This window comes from Ceratotherium simum, chromosome 7 (assembly GCF_057802395.1).
Source record: "Ceratotherium simum simum isolate JZ-2026a chromosome 7, ASM5780239v1, whole genome shotgun sequence".
NCBI lineage: Eukaryota > Metazoa > Chordata > Mammalia > Perissodactyla > Rhinocerotidae > Ceratotherium > Ceratotherium simum.
The window spans coordinates 33,168,075-33,192,248 of NC_141906.1; the positions used below are offsets into that span (position 1 = coordinate 33,168,075).

Sequence of the window (24,174 nt, forward strand, 5' to 3'; positions counted from 1 at the left end):
GTGCAAGCCAGGAAGCCAGTTAAAGAGGCTGTTGCAATGTTCCCAGTGAGAGATGATAGTGGCTTAGACAAGGATAGCAGCAGTGGAGACTGGAGAGAAGTGGATGACTCAGGATACGTTTTGGAGGTAGTGCCTGTAGGACTCATTAATGCCTTAAATTTGGGGGTTGAGGGAATGGGAGGATTTTCAAAGTTGACTTTCAGGTTTCTAGTTTGAGCAACTGTGTAGAGAGAAGGTCTGGCCTTCTGTTTTGATTATGTTGAGTTTGAAATGCCCGTGAGACATTAAGTGATAAGTCAAGTAGGTGTTTAAAAAGTGAGATTGGAGTTCAGAGGTGAGGTTAAGGCATCATTGTCATAAAGCTGGTATTTAAGGCCATGGGAACTGATGAGATCACCGAGGGAAAGAATGTAGAAAGAGGAGAGGGCCCAAAGATGAACATAAATATCACAAGTTCGTCACCCAAAGGCAGAATCTGGCATGCAGACATGTTTTACTTGGCCCATATTTAAAATTTAACCATGTTTTAGGTTAGTTGCCCACATTTGAAACTTGAGCGACTTCCCATAAAAATCCATATCTTTGCCTTCTCTTGATAATTAGAAGATGCAGCATCACTGGGCTTGTATTTCTGTGCAGTAACAATGAGCCCAAGCTATTCTCTTTAGTGTGATCTGTCCAGTTGACCACAGTCTCTACACTGCTGCTTATTGTTCTTTCACTTAGCCTGTTTTACTCAGATGCCTGTCTGGGCATTTGAATTTACAGCCCCTGATTTAGATGTTAGGGATAGAAGGAGCCAACAAAGGAACCTATGAAGAGGCGACAACGAGATAGGAAAACCAGGAGAATAGGGTTATAGAAAACTGGAGAGGAGAGTGTTTCAATTATTAAATGCTACTAGGAGATTGAGTAAGATGACGACTGAAAAGGGCTGTTTCAGTGGTGTGAAGAGATTTGAGGAATGGATGGGGAAGAGAGATGAGGAAGTGGAGGCAATTCTTTTGGCAACTCAGGAAAGTGAAGAGGCACAGGTAAATGGGGCAGGAGAGTGGGTTTTGGAGATACTAGAAAATAGGTGAACAATCCAATAGAGAGGTAGAGATTGATGATACAGGAGAGAAAGGTGATAAAGTGAAGATCTTGGAGAACGGATGACATCCTAGAGCACGAGAGCCAGATTGTCCTTTGCTCGGAGGAGGCATGTTGCTTCAGGGAAGGAGGGAGGGAGAGCATTGATCCTGAGGTGGTGGCAATGCAGAATACTAACGGATAAAAATGAGAGTAGCAGTGTTCACACAGAACCACAGAGTTATTTTAGGCTAAATATTTAGACTAACTATACATTTATTTAGACTAAATATAAACTTATTTAGCCTAATATGGACTTTGGAATTTAATCTGTAAAAATCTGATAGCAGGTTTCATAAAGAGCACATAATAGTCATAGTCTCATAGTATTGAAAGAGATCAAAAATGTTATTTTACATTTTACAGGTGAGAAACTGAGGCTTAGACATGTGAAGTGGATTTAGCATTGCCCATTGAGTAGAACTGGGACTTGACCCCCTATTCCATCTTATACTCTTCCTGACGTACCAGTATCGCTAACTCTCTTATCTAAAGTCTAAATGAACTAATCAGGTACTTTAATCTTAAGGGAACATCAGTTGATTTTTCTGGTCAGGTTTTGGAGAGCATTGTGGTTGAGAGAATATGCTTAAACTAAATTTGTTTTATCACCTTTGTGATTCAAATTTAAAAAGGGAAAAAACAGGTTCCAAAGCTGGTTTGGAGATTTTTCTTTTGATAGCCTTGTTATAACCTCAGAAAATAAGTTCTGTTGAGAAAAAGATAATACTGAATATCTACAGAATATTTTTTCCTATCTTTTCCAAAATTTAATAACAAAACCTAAAATCATACCTTGCCCTCATTTCTCCTTATCTAATGAAAATATGTTTGATTCTTAAATATGTGCCTTATATTTCCACATCTGGCTTTTGAAATGATTTTATTTGGTGCCTCTAATTTTGTCTTGATTCATATTCTTACCACAAAATGACCATTTCCTAAGTTTTGGGTCAGACTTGACTTGTTCAAGTTATACACTGAAGGAGTAGTTTCTGGAGAATACTTTCTAAATACCTATACCTTGTCAAAACAATTACATGTGCACCCTTAAGTTGTAATTTATTTTTCATTACAAGATTCATAAATAAAAGTCTTTACTGAATTAAATCATGCAGATATTACTAACTTTGGTGGGGTTTTAAAAAATTGTTCTTTTGCTTTTGTGACTTGTTGATTTTTACAGCTAGAAGGGTTTTTACTCCCCTCTCCCCCATTAAAACATACAAGCGCATCATAGTTTGGATCTGGGTATAGTCAGCATGATAAACCATGTTAAGACACCCAGAATATCAGTGTTTATCCTCTTGGTCTTGTTTTCTTTCCAGTATTTTAATATGTCTGGAGAACACTTGAGTTAATCACTGATTAGAAAGGAAGTAATCAAAATACTTCCTGAACTCTCCTTTGATTACTTGTGAAATGTGGAGATGTGGCTGAGTCTCCCCCATCTGGCTCACATTAAACCACCTCTTGCCCTTGTTTCCTGTGCCCCAGGTTTCCTAGGGCCTGGGCACAAAACCACAGTTTCATCCTTGACTAGTTCTCTTTCTACTCTTCTCTGGACTCCCATATCCCTTCATTTGCCACATCTTCAGGTTCTACCTTTGTGATTTCTAGATTTGGCCTCTTTCTTTCCGTTTTTAGTGTCATCTTTCTAATTGAGAACCTGTTTTTTCCTTACCTGGACTCCTCCTTGCACTCTTTTCCTAAGTAAAAGTTCTGTTCTTTTGGACACGTGCTTACAACCTTATCAAAATTCTGAAATTTCTCTTCATTGCCTCCAAAAGTAGGTGTGACACAAGGAGAGGCTTTAGGGCCAGACAGAAAACTCAGCTCTGCCACTTAACTAGCTATTTGACCTTGGCCAATTTCATAACCTTTCTGAACACCACTTTCTTCCTATACAAAATAGGAATAATAAAGTAGGAATAATAATAATGTAGGAATACCTTGTAGGTCTTTTGAAAGATTAGGAGATAGAGTATATAACGTACCACATCTGGTGCTAGTATCGTAGATGCAAACTTTAAAAAGCACTGTATGTGCTCCCACCTCACTTCTCTGCCTTATTTTCTATTCCTCTCTTACACTCACTCCAGTCCTACTGAGTGAAGTGCTTATCCCTAAAAATTTTCCACATCTCTATACTTTTACTCAAACTGTATGTATGTTCTCCATTTGTACGTTCTCCTTCACTGTCTCTGCCTGTGAATCTCTCTAAGTTCCACCTCAGATGTTACCTTGTCAAGTAAACTTTTCTGTTCTTATTGTCCACATTCCACCCAAATAACATTTTTTCCTCTTCAGCACTCATTTCCCCTATTATATTTTCTCAATTCAGGGACATTCTTCACCACCTTCTACTACGTATACACATACTCTTACTGTAATGTGAAATGCTGGATCATCAAGGGAGAAGGAAAAAAATCAGCCAATCAGCAAATACTTAATAAGTGTTCTCTATATGCCTGGCACTGTGCTCGGTTCTAGAGATTCTTTAGTGAACTGTAGAGACCTGGACCATGCATTTATGAATCTTAGAATTTAACAGTGATCTTCGGCTTTTGATGTTCAACAAAATCATTGGCAGGCCTTTAAAATACAGGTACCAGGGCACCCACTGAATCAGGACTTTCTCGACCAAGGGCCTAGCATTTATAAAGCTCTCTAGGGAAAATAGTGTTCTCCAAAAGCTGATAACTACTGGCCTTGCCAAATACTACTTCTTAGCTGCCTTGTATGGTTGACTTATTGGGGAGGAAGCAGAGGAAGATTTGATTTAGGAGGTGACATTTAAAATGGATCTGGGATACATACTGGAGTATTAAGGGGTGAAGGGACATGATGTTCCAATGTACTCATAAATGGTTTAGAGAAATAGTAATTATATATATATATAGCAAATTGTTAAAATTGGTAAATCTGAGTAGAACATATACAGGAGTTCACGATACTATTCTTTCAACATTTCTGAAGTTTGAAATTTTTTCAAAAGAAAAAAGCTGAAAGGAATAAAGAACAAGAAAATTGGATCTAGAAGTTGCGTAAGATTTCAGTAAGCAGAGACATAGATTAGGGGCAGGTAAGATTGGACGGTGGAGGGGATAGGTATTCCAAGCTGAAAGGACGGGGTCAGCAGAGGATGAGCAAAGGCAGAGCAGACTAGAGGTTGATGGTGAGAAAACAGACCAGTCAGGTAAGCAGCCAGTGTGACTGAACTGCAAGTTGCAGTAAAAGAGATGAGTGGAGCCAGGTTATGAAGCTCCGTGTACGCCTTGCAAGGAGTTTAGTCTTTATCATTTAAACTAGCAGTCACCAAGTAGGATGCTCACACCCAGCTGGTGAGACAAACGATCTGTTGGAGTGCAGAAACAAAACTTTGTAACTTCTGTTTGTATATATGTTACTTCTTTACTTCATTTTTCTAAATTTCTATTTTATGTGTTTTAAAATATATGTAGTATCTTAATACAGCAGTATGTATGCAACTTATAAATAAATATACATGTATGGGATTGCTAAAAAAATTTTGCTATCAAAGTTGGGAGACTACTCCTTTAGATATTTTCCTGCCTTGTAACCAGAGTGATATTTTTTAAAATGCAAAACCAATCATGTTAATCCATATATGTATGTGTATGTGTGTATTGTGTGTGTATATGTATTTGTGTATGTGTTTGTCATTTTTCAACATACTACATATACATATGCAACTTTGTCTTTAGGATAAAATCCAAATCTGAATCAGATTTTAACCTGACTTTAAAAGCTCTTCTCAATTTGCCACCTACAAATCATGCCAATCTTCTCACTGGACCCCTACCCAAACATTGGTTCATGGTCTAAGCCAAGCTCTTTCTGTTCTTTGAATACACTACCTTGCCTTTACTCTGGATGATCCTTCTATATAGAATAATCTAATTTTTTAAAAAACCCTCTCACCTAGTTAACTTCAATTTATTCTTCAAGTCTTAGCTTAAGTGTTACTTCTCCGGTAGCCCTCTTCTGACTCCCTAGACGAGGCATAGACTCCCATAGCTCTGAAGCAGCTCCTTTCATATTTTTAATGGCTTGCTTTAAGTTCTGAGGACAGGAACTGTATCTCTCTTGTTTACTTCTTTATCCCAGTAGAAATGCTAGGAACATTGTTAAGTGCCCAGTAAATATTTGTTGCAAAGGGAATGGGGTTGTAGAGCAACAGGAACTCTCATTCATTGCTGATGAGAATGCAAAGTGGTCCAGCCACTTTGGAAGACAATTTGGTGGTTTCTTACAAAACTAATCATAATCTCACCGTATGATCCAGCAATCACACTCCTTGGTATTTACCCAAAAGAGTTGAAAACATGTCCACACAAAAACCTGCACACAGATGTCTATAGCAGCTTTGTTCATAATGCCTAAACTTAGAGGCAACTAAGATATCCTTCAGTAGGCGAATGGATAAATAAACTGTGATACCTCCAGATAATGGAATATTATTCGTTGCTAAAAAGAAATGAGCGGGCCGGCCCCGTGGCTTAGAGGTTAAGTGCACGCGCTCCGCTACTGGCGGCCTGGGGTTCGCATCCCGGGCGCGCACCGACGCACCGCTTGTCGGCCATGCTGAGGCCACGTCCCACATACAGCAACAAGAAGGATGTGCAACTATGACATACAACTATTTACTGGGGCTTTGGGGGAAAAAAAAAAAGGAGGAGGATTGGCAATAGATGTTAGCTCAGAGCCGGTCTTCCTCAGCAAAAAGAAGAGGATTAGCATGGATGTTAGCTCAGGGCTGATCTTCCTCACAAAAAAAAAAAAAAAAAAGAAATGAGCTATCAAGCCATGAAAAAGACATGGAGGAACCTTAAGTGCATATTACTAAGTGAAAGAAACCAGTCTGAAAAGGCTACATACTGTATGATTCTAACTATATATGACATTCTGCAAAAGGCAAAACTATGGAGACGGTAAAAAGATCAGTGCTTGCCAGGGGTCAGGGGAGAGGGAGAGATGAAATGGCAGAGCACAGAGGATTTTTAGGGCAATGAAACCACCCTGTATGATATTACAGTGGTGGATACATGTCATTATAAATTTGTCCATACCCGAGAGTGAACCATAATGTAAACTGTGGAATTTGGGTGCTAATGATGTGTCAGTGTAGGTTCATCAGTTGTAATGTACCATTGTGTTACGGGATGTTGATCGTGGTGGGGAGGGCATGTGGAGGAGAGGGATTATGTGGAAAATCTTTATACTTTCTGCTCAGTTTTGCTGAGAACCTAAAACTGCTCTAAACAATGAAGTCCATGAAAAAAACACAATCACACAAATCTAAAATGTGGAACATTCTACTAGAAAAGAACAGGGAATGGGGTAGTCATTAGGGAAATGCCAGTCAAAACCACAATGAAATACCACTTCAATCCATTATGATGGCTATAATCAGAAAGACAACAAATAGCAAGTATTGGGAGGATGTGGAGAAATTCGTATATTACTGATGGGCGTGTAAAATGATGCAGCCACTTTGAAAAACTCTTTGCCAGTTCTTCATATAGAAACTCTTCTGTATGTTTCCATATGACTTGGAAATTACTCTCCTAGGTATATACCCAAGAGAAATGAAAACATATGTCTTTTCTCCAAAGAAGATATACAGATGGCCAACAGGCACGTGAAAAGATGTTTAGCATCATTAATTATCAGGGAAATGCAAATCAAAACTACAATGAGATATCACCTCACACTCGTCAGAATGGCTATAATCAACAAGACAGGAAACATCAGGTGTTGGAGAGGATGTGGAGAGAAGGACTCTCGTGCCCTGCTGGTGGGAGTGCAAACTGGTGCAGCCACTATGGAAAACAGTATGGAGATTCCTCAAAAAATTAAGAATAGAACTACCATACAATCCAGCTATTCCACTGCTGGGTATTTATCCAAAGAACGTGAAAACACCAATGCGAAAAGATACATGCACCCCTGTGTTCATTGCAGCGTTATTCACAATAGCCAAGACATGGAAGCAACCTAAGTGCCCATCAAGGGAAGAATCGATAAAGAAGATGTGGTATTGATACACAATGGAATACTACTCAGCCATAAGAAACGATGAAATCCAGCCATTTGTGACAACATGGGTGGACACTGAAGGTATTATGCAAACTGAAATAAGTCAGAGGGAGAAAGTCAAATACCGTGTGATCTCACTCATTAAGTAGCAGATGATAACAACAAACAAACACATAGAGACAGAGATTGGATTGGTGGTTACGAGAGGGGAAGGGGGGGAAGGAGGAGGGTGAAAGGGATAATTAGGCACATGTGTGTGGTGATGGATTGAAATTAGTATTTGGGTGGTGAACATGAGAACATGATGTAATCCATGCAGAAATAGAAGTATAATGATGTACACCTGAAATTTATATAATGTTATAAACCAATGTTATCACAATAAACCAAAAATAAAATTAAAAGAAAATGTCCATACAGAACGATCTCGGGGACATAAAAATATATGAATAAAATAAAGATATTAAAAAAAAAAAGAGGGCCGGCCCCGTGGCTTAGCGGTTAAGTGCTCGCGCTCCGCTACTGGTGGCCTGGGTTCGGATCCCGGGCGCACACCGAGGCACCGCTTCTCCAGCCGTGCTGAGGCCGTGTCCCACATACAGCAACTAGAAGGATGTGCAACTATGACGTACAACTATCTACTGGGGCTTTGTGGGGGGGGGCAAAAAGGAGGAGGATTGGCAATAGATGTTAGCTCAGAGCCGGTCTTCCTCAGCAAAAAGAGGAGGATTAGCATGGATGTTAGCTCAGGGCTGATCTTCCTCACAAAAAATAAATAAATAAATAAATAAATAAAAATAAAATAAAATCAAAGCTCCACCGTTTAAAAAGAAAAAATGCATGTCTGCACAAAAGCTTGTACATGAATGTTCATAGCAGCATTATTCATAATAGCTAAAATATGGGAAAAAACCTAAATGTCTGTATTAGCTCCAGCTGCCATAATAAAATACCATAGACTGGATGGCTTGAACAACAGACATTTATTTTTTACAGTTCTGGAGGCTGGGAAGTCCAAGATTAAGGTGCTGGCTTATTTGGTTCCTGTTGAGAGCCCCTTTCTTGGCTTGCAGACTGCTGCCTTCTCCCTGTGTGCTCACATAGCCTATCCTTGTTGCATGTAGGTGGAGAGAGTGAGGTTCTGTCTCTTCTTTTTCTTATAAGGATACTAATCCCATCATGGGGACCCCACTCTCATGACCTCATCTAAACCTAATTACCTCACAAAGGCCCCATCTCTCAAATACCATCGCATTGGGGGTTAGGGCTTCAACATATGAGTTAACGGGGACACAAACATGCAATCCATAACAATGTCCATCACCTCGTGAATGGATAAATAAAATATGGTATGTCCATACAACGGAATATTATTCATCCATAAAAGGAATGAATTATTGATACATGCTATAACATGAATGAACCTTAAAAATATTATGCTAAGTGAAAGAAACCAGGAAGAAAAGACTACATATTGTTTGATTCCATTTATATGAAAAGTCCAGAAGAGGCAAATCTGTAGAGACAGAAGATAGATTGATGGTTGTCTAGGGCTGAGGAGGGAGGAGATTTGAGGAGAAATAGGGAGTGACTGCTAATAGGTGTGGGGTTTCTCTTTGGGGTGATGAAAATGTTCTAAAATGTAGATAATGTTACTGGTTGCACAATTCTGTAAACATACTAAAAACAATTGAATTGTGCATTTTAAATAAATTAATTTTATGGTGTGTGAATTATATCTCAATAAAACTGATAAACTTTAGCAAAAATTGGTGGTTTGCTTTAAAGTGGCAAAATATAAAATATTGTGTGGAGAAAGGTGATGCTGTTCTGTTACATTTCTTTGCATTCTAAATGGATTGTTGAAAGGAAATAAATTGTAGAGCTCTCTGGAAAATCAGAAACTTTTAAAGCTACATAAACTTTTAAAGCTACATAATAGATAGTAGCAAGAGAACGTTTGAAAAGGTTTGAATAAAAGCAGTCCTTGAGTGAGGCATGATTAAGTGGCCAGTCTGCCTTTCAGGATGAATAGTCATCCCACTTCATTTTTATTTTTTTACTTCATGATATATTGTGTGACTTTAACTGGGTTTGATTTTTTTTTTCCCCCTTCCATTAATTTATCCACCTTTGCACCTTCTAATATCTCCTTTGGAAAAAAAGACACCAGCCATCCTGCTTCCTCTCTTTAGTAAAATGAGTGCAGTAACTCTTTACTTCTCTCGTCTTATTTTGAGCAGTTAAAAAATAATGTTATAATGTACATAGTAATTTTTTTTGAAAAGCAAAAGTAACAGAGTTTGACATTTTTCTCAAGTGGCTTTGTACAAATTATTTGGTGACACCCCCGTTCACCATGTTTGTTGGGCTGACTCCTGCGGCATCATTCTTGCTTTCTCTGACGTAAGTGCCCCCCCTTGTGTGTTCCCATGGCACTCGGTGTGTATCTCTTTATCATATGTCCATATACTGGCAGCTTCTGCCATTTATCTGCCTGTCTCCTCCATTAGACTGTATGCTTCATTAAGGCCAATGACTGGCTCTTATCTTTGTACCTCAGCATCTGGAGCTGAATTTGGCAAATAGGAGGTGCTAGGTAAATGCTTGTTGAACTGAACTGAATGAATCACAGGAGAAGCCCTGTTACCAGATGTGATAGGGGCTGATATCTGGTCAGTTAATTTTTAAAAAGTCAAAGCATATAATTGTTGAAAAATATATATAAACTGACCTTAAAGTTTTAATTAAAACATATAGTTATATAATCTTTGACAATTATTTGATGTAGGGCATGGCCTTTGAATATGGGACCCTAATTGTAGTTCTATGTAGTCTTTCTTGCATTAAAAAACAAACAAAAAATTTTAAAAACCCCAAAGTGAAAAAACAGTTTATTTAAAATAGAGGCACTTGGGAAGAACTTTTAGACACAAATACAGAATCTTTAGATTTTTACTATTTTTCACAACCTGTAACAGATATCTTCACCACACCTAATTCAACAGAAGTTTTTATTAGCAGCTCTCTTTTATTGAGTATGTTTTAAGCATTTTAAATAGAAACAAAGCTCTCTTTTTGCAGTCATATTTCTGATAACTAAATACAGTGGCGTTAACAGATTTGGGAACAAACAACTGACTGGCTCTTAGTAAGCATACAATTCAACTATTTGGATCAGAAGTGCAAGGAAGTACTGAGGTGCAGCTAACCAGCTATGGGCGTTAAAGCTTATCCTGAGCATCAGGTCATAGATTTTATAGAAAGAATGGAGAATATTGACTAATCTAGTAAATCACGTAGTGGAGGGAATTTAAGAGAACTCACACTGTACTTGTTGTTTTCTATACCAAAATTTCATCCATTATAGAGCTTATGCAGAGTCTGCTATATCCTGCACACAATTTCGTAAGCTTTGTTCTTCTTAAAACTCAGTGCTTTGAAATGTCTTATTGTCCTCTCAAGTCACTCTGGCCACCCCCAAAGAATTTCAAGCTAATTGTTTTTTTTATTTGTTTCTTTTAATTTCAGTGGTAGGAATGGGATCCTGGTGCTTCCACATGACTCTGAAATATGAAATGCAGGTCAGTAATGAAAAAATTGACTAACTGCTTATTTCTCTTTATCCAGAGACACTTCAAATTTGAGAAAAGAGCACATTACTAGAGGATGGTATTGAGACAAGAGACTGAAAAAAAAAGGGATTGGTGATCTCTGGAGGTTTTTTTTTTTTTTTTTTGTGAGGAAGATCAGCCCTAAGCTAACATCTGTGCTAATCCTCGTCTTTTTGCTGAGGAAGACCGGCTCTGAGCTAACATCTATTGCCAATCCTCCTCCTTTGTTTTTCCCAAAGCCCCAGTAGATAGTTGTATGTCATAGCTGCACATCCCTCTAGTTGCTGTATGTGGGACGCGGCCTCAGCGTGGCCAGAGAAGCGGTGTGGTGGTGTGCGCCGGGGATCTGAACCCGGGCCGCCAGTAGCGGAGCGCGTGCACTTAACCGCTAAGCCCTGGGGCCGGCCCCCGGAGTTTTTATTTCAGGCCGAAAAATCCAAATTATCTAAGTGAAATAAAGAGGCAAGCAAGTAAGTTGTCCATAGAGAAAGCAAGCGAGAGCATTCTAGCTTTCTGACCACAGCTGTGCAGGCATGTACAGTTTTAGAGCAGGATTAAAGAGTAGAGTCCCATGGAGACATCTTAAAAGACAGAATCAGTTCACCAAAATAATATATTCTTACTCTTAGATGCCTGCATTCCCTCATGTCTCTCTTTTATGGCGTCCATTTGAATGGTCTGGTCCCACTAAATAGCAAAGTTTTAGAGCAATGCAAGAATTTTTATTTATTGTCCTTACTCTAAGGAGGCCATATAACTAGTCCTCAGTCTTTTGACCTCTTTGTTCCCCATGACTAACCCAGAAACTTCTAGAACAGCACTGTCCAGTAGAAATATAACGTGAGCTACATATGTAATTTAAAATTTTCTGGTAGCCACATTAAAAAAGAAATAGGTGAAATTAATTTTAATAATATATTTTATTTAACCCAGTATAGCCAAAGTATTACTTCAACATGTAATCAATATAAAAATTTATTAATGAAATGTTTCATATCCTGAAATCAGGTGTATATTTCACACTTGCAGTGTATCTCAATTTAGGTTAGGTTTATTTCGAGTGCTCAGTAGCCACATAAGGCTAGTGGCAGGGCCGGCTCCGTGGCTTAGCGGTTAAGTGCGTGCGCTCTGATGCTGGCGGCCCGGGTTCGGATCCCGGGTGCGCCCCGAGGCACCACTTCTCCGTCCAGCGCGAGGCCGAGTCCCACGTACAGCAACTAGAAGGATGTGAACCTATGACATGCAGCTGTCTGCTGGGGCTTTGGGGGGAAAAAAAATGAATAAATAAAATCTTTAAAAAAAAAAAAAAAAAAAAAAGGCTAGTGGCTACTGTTTTGGACAGTGCTATTCTGGAAAGATCTGTGTATACAACAGTTTATGAATTATTAATTATAACTATGTTAAATGCATAAGAATTAATTCATAAGATTGATCCTAATGTTCAACACATATTTATATTAAGGTGTTATGTGTGCTGTGCATGCCATACTTGACTTGGAGAATACACAAATGAATAAGGCACTGGTCTGAGCTGATCAAGCATAGAACACACTTCTTCCCATACTTTCTGGCTGGGAAAACAGACTTGTAAACGATAATATAGTATGAAAATTATTTTTAAAGAAGTACAAATAGGGCCGGCCCGGTGGCTTAGCGGTTAAGCGTGCATGCTCCGCTACTGGCGGCCCGGGTTCGGATCCTGGGCACGCACCAACGCACTACTTCTCTGGCCGTGCTGAGGCCGCGTCCCACATACAGCAACTAGAAGGATGTGCAACTATGACATACAACTATCTACTGGGGCTTTGGGGGAAAAAAAGGAGGAGGATTGGCAATAGATGTTAGCTCAGAGCCAGTCTTCCTCAGCAAAAAGAGGAGGATTAGCACGGATGTTAGCTCAGGGCTGATCTCCCTCACAAAAAAAAAAAAAGAAGTACAAATAATCTATGGTAACACAGTGGAGCCTGGAAGAATCTATAAAAGTTAGACATTTAAACAGAATCTGAAAGAATTAGTTGAAACCTTTTAGGTAGTGAAAGGATGAAATGACATACCAGACTTGCACTATGACATAAAGACAAGCAGGGAGTCATTACAATGTGTGGTATATCTGACAAAAGTAGTAAAGCTAGAACTTAAAATGTGTTTGAAGAAATGGTGAGAAATGGCAGGAATGATATTCAAAATATTTAACAACTGTATGGCAAGGGTACCAACAATCAGAACGGTGATACTCGTGGGCAACAGCTGAATAAAAACCCTGAAAATAAGGCTTTGCATTTTATAATGGTAAAAAATAATTGGAATGTGTCCAGCTCTAGTAATCATCAAGTACTTTCATATATAGTATCTTAGATAATTATTACTCGTGTTTTACAAATTCCAGTACGAAGCTGAAAGAGGCTAATTGATTTGACCAAAATCACCCACAGTTTATAAATATCTCATATATATTTATATATATATATATACACACATATTTCTATACACACATATATATGTTCATTCTCTAGCTCTGTCCATGAGAGCACCTGGGAGAAGGGAACCGCCATACCAAAGAGCACACCTAACAGCGAGATCTGGTTTCTAAATATCCTTCTCCATTAAAAGGAACCAGAGCTGATTCCAAGGGCTGGGGCAGGAAAAAGGACAATATGAGCCTGCAACATGTTTTTTTGCCAGAAAGAATGGAAATGCTAAAAAAACGGTGGGGACATGTCAAAAGGACTCTGAAGCCAACTTGAAGGGGTTACCACTGGCCAAATTTGGGACAATTTGAGCATCAAAATAAGTAATGATAGTAACAGATTATAACAGTTATCAAACCCACTGAATATATAACCCATTGAGTAAAATGGGAAATCATGAGTCCATACTAAAATAATACACAATGTAATAAATGAAACAATAAGTGATTATAGATAAATGAATAAATTAGAAGTTGGATGCTGAATTCACATAGTTTCAAAGTACCTCATCACAAAATAATTATAAAGGGAAAAAGAGTAACTTTACAGTGGTGGAGCCTAGCAGACATCTGACCTTATTTAAGCAGTCAGCATGAGTATCTTCAGTAATGGGACAAATCAAAATTGTGTGCCATCTGATAGGATACAGTGGCAAGAACATAGCATCACTTCTCTGATATTCTTACCAAAGATGCATAATCTGAATCTAGTCATATGGAAACATCAGGCAAAATCCAAATTGAGTGACATTCTATAAAACAGCTGGCATGTAATCTTCAAAAGTATCCATGGTCATAAAATTAAAAGACTGAGGAACTGTTCAAGATTGAAGGAGACTGAAAAGACATGACAACTAAATACAACGTGTGATTCTGGACTGGATCCTTTTTGTGTGTGTATGCTTATATTTATGATATTATTGGGACACTTAGAAAAACTTGAATAGGGTCTGAGGATTACATAGTAGTAATTAATCAATGTTAATTTCTTGATTTTGTTGGTAGTATTGTGTATATGCAGGTGAATTTCTTTTTTTAAAGATATAATTCTCATACCGTAAAATTCACCCTTTTAAAGTATACAAGTTGTTTTAAGTATACTCACAAAATTGTGCAACCATCACCACTATCTAATTCTAGAACATTTTCATCACCCCAAAGGGAAACCTCATGCTCATTAACAGTCACTTCCCATTACTCCCTCTAGCTTGCCCCTGATGACCACTAATCTACTCTCCATCGCTATGGATTTGCCTATTCTGGACATTGCATAGCAATGGAACATACAATATGTGGCCTTTTGTGTCTGGCTTCTTTTACTTAGGCCAAATAATATTCCCTTGTATGGATATACCACATTTTGTTTATCCATTTATCAATTAATGGACATTTGGGTTGTTTCCACTTTTTGGCTTTTATGCATAATACTGCTATGAACATTCATGTACAAGTTTTTGTGTGGATGTATGTTTTCAGTTCTCTTGGGTATATACTTAGGAGTGGAATTGCTAGGTCACATGGTAACTCCATGTTTGACCTTTTGAGGAGCTACCAGACTGTTTTTCAAAGTGGCTGCACCATTTTACATTCCCATCAGCAATTTCTCCATATCCTTGTCAATACTTATGTCCGTCCTTTGATTATAGCCATCCTAGTGAGTGTGAAGTAATATCTCATTGTGGTTTTAATTTACATTTCCCTATAACTAATGATACTGAACATCCTTATGTGCTTATTGGCCATTTGTATATCTTCTTAGTAGAAATGTCTATTCAGATCCTTTGCCCATTTTTAAATTGGTTATTTGCGTCTTTATCATTGAGTTGTAAGAGTTCTTTATATATTCTGGATCTTAGACCCTTACCAAATAGAAACCATTACCTAATCCAAAGTGGTGAAGATTTATACCTGTGTTTTCTTCTAAGAGCTTTTATCGTTTTAGCTCTTACATTTAGGTCTTTGTTCCATTTTTAATTAATTTTTGTATGTGGTGTAAGGCAGCGGTCTACCTTCATTCTTTTGCATGTGGATATCCAGTTGTCTCAGAATCATTTGTTGAAAAGACTGTTCTTTCCCCATTGAATTGTCTTGGCACCCCTCTCGAAAATCAATCAATCGTAAATGTAACAGTTTATTTCTTGACTCTCAATTCAACTCTCAGTTCTATTCCATTGACTTATATGTCTGTCCTTATGCCAGTACCACACAGCCTTGATTGCTATAAATTTGTAGTAGGTTTTGAAATTGGGAGCTGTGAGTCCTCCAAATTTGTTCTTCTTTTTTAAAGTTGTTTAAGCTATTCTGGGTCCCTTGCATTTCCTTATGGATTTTAGGATCAGCTTATCGATTTCTGCAAAATGTTAGCTGAGATTTTCAAAGAAATTATATTGAATCCACAGATCACTTTGGAGAGTATTGCCATCTAATTTTAAGTCCTCCAATCCATGAACACAGGATGTCTTCCCATTTACTTAAGTCTTTAATTTCCTTCAGTGATATTTTGTAGTTTGTGTACAAGTCTTGACTTCTTTTGTTAAATTTATTTATAAGTATTATGCTCTTTTTGGTGCTACTGTAAATAGAATTGTTTTCTTAATTTCCTTTTCTGATTTCTCATGTCTAATGTATAGAAATAGTAATGATTTTTGCGTGTTGCTCTTGTATCCTGCAACCTTGCTGAACTTGTTTTTTACCTCTAATAGTTTTCTGTGTGTGCATATGTGGATTTGTTAGGGTTTTCTGTGTACAAAATTATGTCATATGCAAATAGAGATAGTTTTACCTCTTCCTTATCAATTGGATGCCTTATTTATTTTCCTTGCCTAATTGCTCAACTAGAACTTCCAGTACACTGTTGAATAGAATTGGAGAGAGCAGATATCCTTGTTTTGTTCCTGATCTTAGGAAGAAAGCTTTCAGGCTTCTACCATTAGTTATAATATTAGCTGGGGATTTGTGTAGGTGTCCTTTATTAGGCTGAAGAAGTTCCCTTCTATTCCTAGTTTGTTGAGTGTTTTCCTCATGAAAAGGCGTTGGAATCTTCAGATATTTTTTCTGCATCTTTTGAGATGATCATGTGGTTTTTCTCCTTGATTATATTACAATATGCACTACATAATGAATTTTCAGTCACTGACGAACCACATATGCGGTGGCGGTCCCATAAGAATAGTACCATATAGCCTAGGTGTGTATTAGGCTACACCATGTAGGTTTGTGTAAGTACACTCTGTGATGTTCGCACAGTGACAAAATTGCCTAACGACGCATTTCTCAAAACTTATCCCCATTGTTAAGCAATGCACGACTGTAGTATGGTCTAGTACAGTCTAGTACATTGATTGATTTTCATATGTTGAACCAACTTTGCTTTCCTGTGATAAATCCCATTTGGTCAAGGCATGTAATTGAAGTGAATATCTCTGTAGGAAACATGCACTAAAGTGCTTGGGAGTAATGGAACCTCATGTCAGCAACTTACTCAAATGGTTTAGGGAGGAAAAAGTTCTTTGTACTGTCCTTCAGACTTTTCTGTAAGTTGAAATTGTTTCAGTATTTTTTAAAATAGAAAAACAATGTACATATCCTTTGACCCAGTAATTGCACTCCTGGGGATACATCCTAAGAAAGTAATGAGAGACAGAAAAAAGGATATTTATCACAGTGTTACACATGATCAAGATTCTTAAATGGTCTAAATGTTTAACACTAGGGAGATTGTTAAGTATACTATGATATATCTATGTGTTGAAATGCACTGTAGCCATTTAAAATAATATTGTGAAGACTTTTAACATGGTAAAATGTTATAAAGACCTAAAACTTTATGTATATGGTATCAATTTTATAAACAATAGAAAAAAGACTGGAACGAAGTACATTTTGCCTCACTTCTTCTCTTACCTTTTTACAAAGTTTGTAATCTGTGACCCAAAATTATAACTCCCACCTAACCATAAAAATATCCTTAAAGCCCTTTCCCCTCTTTCTGAGCAATGTTCAACCCAGGTCAAGCTCAATTATCTGCCTCTCCTATGCCTGAACCGAGTAGCTAAATATTGCTCATAGAAATCACATCCCTTTGTTAAATGATCTCACTTTTAAATTATTAAACAAAAATCTCAAATAACCACTCAGTGCCACAAGGCAATACCATTACATTTCCCTGCCAATTTCACTTTCCGTTCTCCAGAACTGTCATTTCACACCTGTTCCTCTTTCTTTAGATTTCTTTTTGTGTCTTCTGCCTCATACCCCCTTCTCCTTGCTAATATCTTCTTCGATATTTCATTGGGAATATAGAAGGAATCAGGAACTCCCTCTTCTTTCTACCACCACGTTCTTCCTCCTATTATTATGGAAGAAATGTCCCAACTCCTATCAAAGGCCAGTGTCTCCTTCCTTGTGCTCTGAATTTATCCCTCCCTCCTACTCAAAAGACTTTGCTCCTGCAGTTACATACCCCACCCCACTCTCTTGCTCCACCATAGTCTTTAGAAAGTCACTATACTAGGCACTGCCATCTGCACACAAATATGCTCAAATAGCTCCCATCTTTAGAAAATTATTCCTCCCTTGACCCTGTGTCCAGCCCCAGCTATTCAGTCAGTTTTATTCGCTTTCACATAAAAGCCACTTGAGTATCTCTGCTTACTCCACACTTACCTCCCTCTCTTTTCTTCCCATTCCAGTTAGATATTTCTTCCCTTCACAGCACAGAAACAGCTGTTATCAAGGTCATCAATGACCTTCATCTTGCCAGATCCAATAGACACATTTTTTATTTTATTATTATTTAACCTCTCAGTAGCATTCCACACAATGTTTGCTTTTTTCTTCATGAAACATTTGTCTTGGCTTCCCAGTTTTCCTTGTCTTATGGAAAGGGACATTCCCTTAGCTTTCTTCCTTACCTCACTGGCCACTCTTTTAGTCCTGGGCCACCTTCTCTGTATTCTTTCCTAGGTGATCTCATGTAATCTCATGGCTTTAAATATGATTTATATGCTGCTGATTCAAAACATCCGTCTTCAGCTCTAACCCCACGTTTGAGCTATAGATTTGTATATCCATCTGTATGTTTGACATACACTTCAGTGTTTAGTAGAAATCTCAGCCTTAAACATGGGCATTATATAATTCTTTATTTCTTTTCACATACCCATTCCTCCCCTAGTGTTCACATAGTGTTCCCCATGATGCCGTCTGCCACCCAATTGCTGAAGCCAAAAACCTAGAGTCATCCCTGATTTCTTTCTTTCGCTCATCCCTCACATCTAAACTATCAGTCATTCTTCTGGTTTTGCCTTTAAAATATACCTGGATCGGCCTACTCTCTCTGTTTTCACTACTCTTACCCCAGTATAAGCCAATACCATCTCATTTCTTGATCACGGCAATAGTCACCATTGCCCCTGCCACCAGCCAGGGTGATCTTTTAAATTTGAAGTCAGGTCATGTCATTCTTCTACTTACAACTCTGCAGGACATCCATTTGCACTTGAAGTGAAATTCAAATTCTTTAGTGGCCTCCATGATCCAGCCCAGGTCTAGTTCTGCAGCTTCAGTTTTTACTGTTCCTCTGCATTGTTCGCTCCACTCCAGCCACACTGGCCTTGCTGTTCTTTCAACACTGCCTCAGGGCCTTTGTAATTGCTGTTTCCTCTGCCTACAACACTTTTCTCTCAGATCTTTGCATGTCTGGTTCCTTCTAACTCCTCAGTGCAAATATTACCTACTCAGATATGCCTTCTCTGACCATTTTATGTAAAGCAATCCCTTCTGCAAACTACTTTTACTTTATTTTATGCTTTTCATAGCACTTATCACCATTTGAAATTATCTTATTTGCAGTCCCCCCCAACTAGAATGTAAACATCTTGAGAGCAGAGATCTCATCTCTGTTAAATACCATTGTATCTTTAGCATATAGAATAATGCTGGCACATGACATGTGCACAATAAATACAGAAATAAAAGGGAGTGAGGAAGGAAGGACATTTAGTTAACCACTTGAGTGAATGGCTAAAGAGATGCATTGAAATATTAAATTGTAGTTATCCCTGGATTGTGGGATTACAGGCAATTATATTTCTTTCTCTATGCATTTCTACATTTTCCAAATTTTCTACAATAAACATAAAGCACTTTTATAATAAGGAAAATATATGTTTATGTTTATCTTAAAGAAAAGAGTCTTTAAAAGACTCTAAAGTTGCTTTGGAGGAATAGTAATACTAATCAGCCCATCAGAATACCCTTCATCCTAAAGCAAACTACCTCTTGTTCTTGGGGTATTTAACTCAGTTTTGAGTTTTATTTATGTAGCAGATAATTGTATTCTCCAAAGGTGTCTGCACCAATATATCCCATCCCACCTGCTTTTCTTACAATGTGGTGTTGACGCTCCTCAAGAGGTAGGATCTTTGTTCCTTGCCCTTGAATCTGGGCGAAACTGTGACTGTGGTGGACATGAAGCTATGTGACTTCCAAGACTGAGTCAGAAAAGGCAATAAGGCTTCTGCCTAGTCCTCTTGGGACACTTACCTTGGGAACCCAGCACCATGTTGTAAAAAAACCAGTCAGCCATGTGAAGAAGCCACGTGTAGATGTTTCTGCCACAACCTCACCTGAAGGCCCCAGACTTCAGCCAGCATCAACTGCCAGGTATTTCAGTGAGTGAATCTTTAGATGACTCCAGCCCCCACTCTTTGAGCTATCCCAGCTGGCACTGAGTGAAGTAGAGATGAACTATCCCCTCCCAACCCTGCTCAAAATGCATATTAATGAGCAAAGTAAATATTGTTATTTTAAGCCGCTGAGTTTTAGGGTGGTTTGCTAGTAGCAGATAACCAGAAGAATTTACAAAACATCTAGTCTAATTCTGTGCATGCAGTAATCTCTGACATTTCCTTGACACGTTTTCTAAGACTTAGATAAATTTTAAAATCTCAAGGATCATTCCCTCTGTCCATTATATTATTCCTAAAACATTAACCCTGGAAGCTAGTGTGCGTCTGTCCCATATATGAAGAAACAACTGGATGAATGTGCTGAGACAAGATGTGAGACGAGACTAAGCATCTGAGTGAAGGAGGGGATAGGCTGCCCTACTGTGTGCTGATCAGATCATGACAAGAATGTTGCATTCATTTCAGAGGACTGACCTGGTTTGTGTTCAAATGAGAGACACCAGAAGAAAGAACTGAAAGTCTAGTCATGATGCCTGAGAGGAAGGATTGGGAATATTTAGCCTGAAGAAGAGAAGACATGCTCAGTTACCCCCACTCAGCTGTACACACCAGACTTTCTGTCCATTCTATGCTCTATCCCTGTTGTTCACGTCTGGCCCTATTGCACTTCACTCTCTTCCATGGACAATTCCTGTTTGTCCTTTAAAGTCTCAGCCAAAGTGGAGCTCCTCTGGGAAGCCTTCCATGGCCTCTGGGTGGAATATGTACCCCTCATATGTTCTTCCATAACACTTCGTGCATCTTTATTACTGCCCTTATCAGTGTTGTTTTATAAATATATTTATATGTCTGTCTTCTCTATCAGAATGTAAGTTACCTAGGAGCAGAGACTCTCTCTGGTAACCTTGGTGTATCCCCTACTTCTATCATGGGTCTGGAACATAGCCCTACATAAATGTTTTATGAATCAGTGTTTGAAGGGTTGACATGTTGAAGAGAATTGGGTTTATTCTGTGTGGTCCTAGTGGGCTTAAAGATAAAGAGACATCTTGCTCAACACAGGGAAGAATTTTCTGAGCCAGTAGATGGTAAGGACTGCCTTGGGAGATCTCAAGTCCTCTGTTCTTGGAGGTGCCCAAGCGTAGGCTAGACAAACACTTTCATTAGTTCAAAAATTTTTATTTGGTACCTTGGCAACAGGTATGCATAGGTAAAGATGATATAGTCCTTCCCTCAGGGAATCTGTGGTCTAGGAGTGAAGATAATATGCTAGTGAATGCAGTGATAAAGGGACATACAGGGTGCTATGGAAATGGAAAGAGAAACTAATTATTTAGGGCAGGGAGGTCAGAGAAGGGGTTCACATAGATGAGTCAAATGCATGTTTGAGTTGCATCTTCAAAGATGAATAGGAGGGCCGGCCCCGTGGCTTAGTGGTTAAGTGCTCATGCTCCGCTACTGGCCGCCTGGGTTCGGATCTCAGGCGCGCACCGACGCACCACTTGTCCGGCCATGCTGAGGCCGCGTCCCACATACAGCAGCTAGAAGAATGTGCAGCTATGATATACAACTATCTACTGGGGCTTTGGGGGAAAAATAAATAAACAAAATTATTAAAAAAAAAAAAAAAGATGAATAGGAATTTGCCAGGCCAACTAGAACCCACAGAGTTGTGAGAGTGTGTGTGGCATGTCAGGGCACTGTAAGTAGTACATTATGGTTGTAGCCATGGAGTGGGAGTATGTGCTAATGATGGTGATAGTGCTCCCAGTAGTAGTAGCTAACATCTGTTACGTTATTGAGTACCTGCTGTGGGCCAGGCATTGAACTAAGTGGCAGGAGATGTGGTTTGGGAAACTAACCGGAGGCCAAATCTAAGCCTCTTGGGCTTTTCCCTTGTGAGCCATCAATGAATTTTAAGCAGAGGTGGGACACACTTTGATTTCCATATAAACTTAATTGTTGGCTAGGTTGTTACCAAGATAATACAGCATTTGGATGGACAAGATGACCTTTGACCCTGAGGTCTTTGATTCTATACTTTATCATTACTATAATACTACTTTATCAGCTTCACGGACAATATACAAATGCTTTATTTCCTTCCCCTTTTGGACTACAAAGTTGTGGTTTGTATGCTTGCCTAACTGGGCAAAAATGACATATGACCCATTTTCCCAATGATTGAGGAGGAGGGAAGAATCATCAATATTGAAGGACTTGTTTAAACAGCTTCTTCATCTCTTTAATCTAAACATAAAATGATCATGAATATTCCTTGCAGGCTCCCTGTCTTGTCTCCTTTCAGGATGAGTTTGGCTCAGCTATGTTAGGCTATCATTTGTTATGCACAGTCACTGAAGCAAAGTGAGAAGTGGCAGTGCTGCCACTTACCTGACTCTGGTGGTCAGTGAACCATTCCATGAGCCTGAACTTAGCCTGTAGCCGTAGAGAAATTGGAGGCCCACATTTCACTGCTGCCTAAACTGAGTACAAGCAATATTGACAATTCTGTCTTAAGAATGATTTGGAGCTTGGATGGTATTTTCTTCAGCTTTATTATTCCTAGGTGGCTGCTTGGGTTCCAGGTCTGATTCTACCACTTTACTGGCTATTTGAGCATAGCCTTAGTTTTCTCATCTATCTAATGGGTCTAATAATACCTGTAGGAGTATTATGAGGATCAGTTGATTGGCATATGTGAAAGCACCATCATAGGATCTGGTAAGTAAGTGTTTAATAAATATTAGTTTCCTTCCTTTTTCTTCAGCCATTCACTGTCTGAACCTATCATTATTGATCCATTGTTAGTGATTCATTCCTTTGAGTACTATTAAGTTATGTGTGCCCCCCTAAAGAGTAACATTTTAAGCTATTACTAACTCTCAGGATTAATGTGTCACATTCTTTTTTTTTTTTTTTTTTAAAGATTTTATTTATTTTATTTTTTCCCCCCAAAGCCCCAGTGGATAGTTGTATGTCGTAGCTGCACATCCTTCTAGTTGCTGTATGCGGGACTCGGCCTCAGGATGAACGGAGAAGTGGTGCCTCGATGCGCACCCGGGATCCGAACCCGGGCCACCAGCATCGCAGCGCACGCACTTAACCACCAAGCCACAGGGCCGGCCCAGTGTGTCACATTCTTATGGCAGCTGGCCAAGAGCAATGCATTTGGGAATGAGATTGAGGAAAATGTTAGAGAAGGGGTAGAGACACCAGGAGTGAGCAGATGGCCTTCAGCAAAGGAGTGAAAGCTACCAAAGAATTTAGAATCATAGAACTTTAAGAGATTTTTGAAATTTAGTCCAATCTACAAATTTTATAAATGGTAAAACAGCCCAAGAGAGGGGAAGTGAGTTGACTAGAAGTTACACAGAAAGTTAGAGAGAAAGGTTGGGACCCGAATGTTGTTTTGTATTCTTTGTTTCCTTTACCTGTCTTAGGACTGTGTCTTTTGTTGATGATAGTAGGAGTCTAAAAGCTTTAAGTTTTTAGGAGACTTCTGCCAGATTTTCTTTTCATTTATTCACTCATTCAACTCATTCTTTTTTGCTTTCACTAACTGATATAGTTATTGATAATCCTGGGGATGGTAAAAGTAAAGGCAATTTCTTAATTTTTTCTTTATGTTTTTCTGCTTTTTCCAAGTATTCTGTACTGAGCACATAATATGTTTGATATTAGAAAAAAGTAAATGCTAGTAATAAAAAGAATGTATTCATCTATTTCTCATGAGTAAAAATAAATACATTTATCCTAGAAAATAAAACCAAAGAAAAATATTTGTTTTCCTATAACTTTATTTATAATACAAAAACAAAAATAGCTTAAATGTTAGGTAATACTGTAAGCTAATTCAGACTTTATAATGTAAACAACAGATGTTCTGGTTATAAATACTACCCTTCTTTCTCCTTTCCTCCCCATCTCAATGAATGGAGCTACCTTACACTGAAAGCCCGAGGCAAAAACCTATGATTCATCTTTAATTGCTCCTACTTTCTCACCTCTACAAACACTAAAATCTCTTGATTCAACTTTCATAATAACTCTTGAATACATCTACCTCTAGCTATCTCCATTGTCACTACCTTAATCCATCATCTCAAACCCAGATTCCTGTAACTGTTTCCTAATTGGTATCCTTGCCTCCCTGCATCTGTTTGTCACACTGAAACAGAAATACTCTTCCTACAAGCAAAACTAA

General features: G+C 38.5%; 1 protein-coding gene across 3 annotated transcripts in view; it reads left to right on the forward strand.

The window, feature by feature from the left end:
- ACER3 (alkaline ceramidase 3) overlaps window positions 1-24,174 on the forward strand; it is a 162,205-nt gene that overhangs the window by 74,396 nt on the left and 63,635 nt on the right. For all 3 annotated transcript variants that reach the window (XM_087433482.1, XM_087433481.1, XM_004434026.3), the window contains one exon: window positions 10,726-10,778. In XM_087433482.1, coding sequence (XP_087289608.1) covers window positions 10,726-10,778 — 53 coding nt within the window. The remainder of the gene's footprint in view (window positions 1-10,725; window positions 10,779-24,174) is intronic.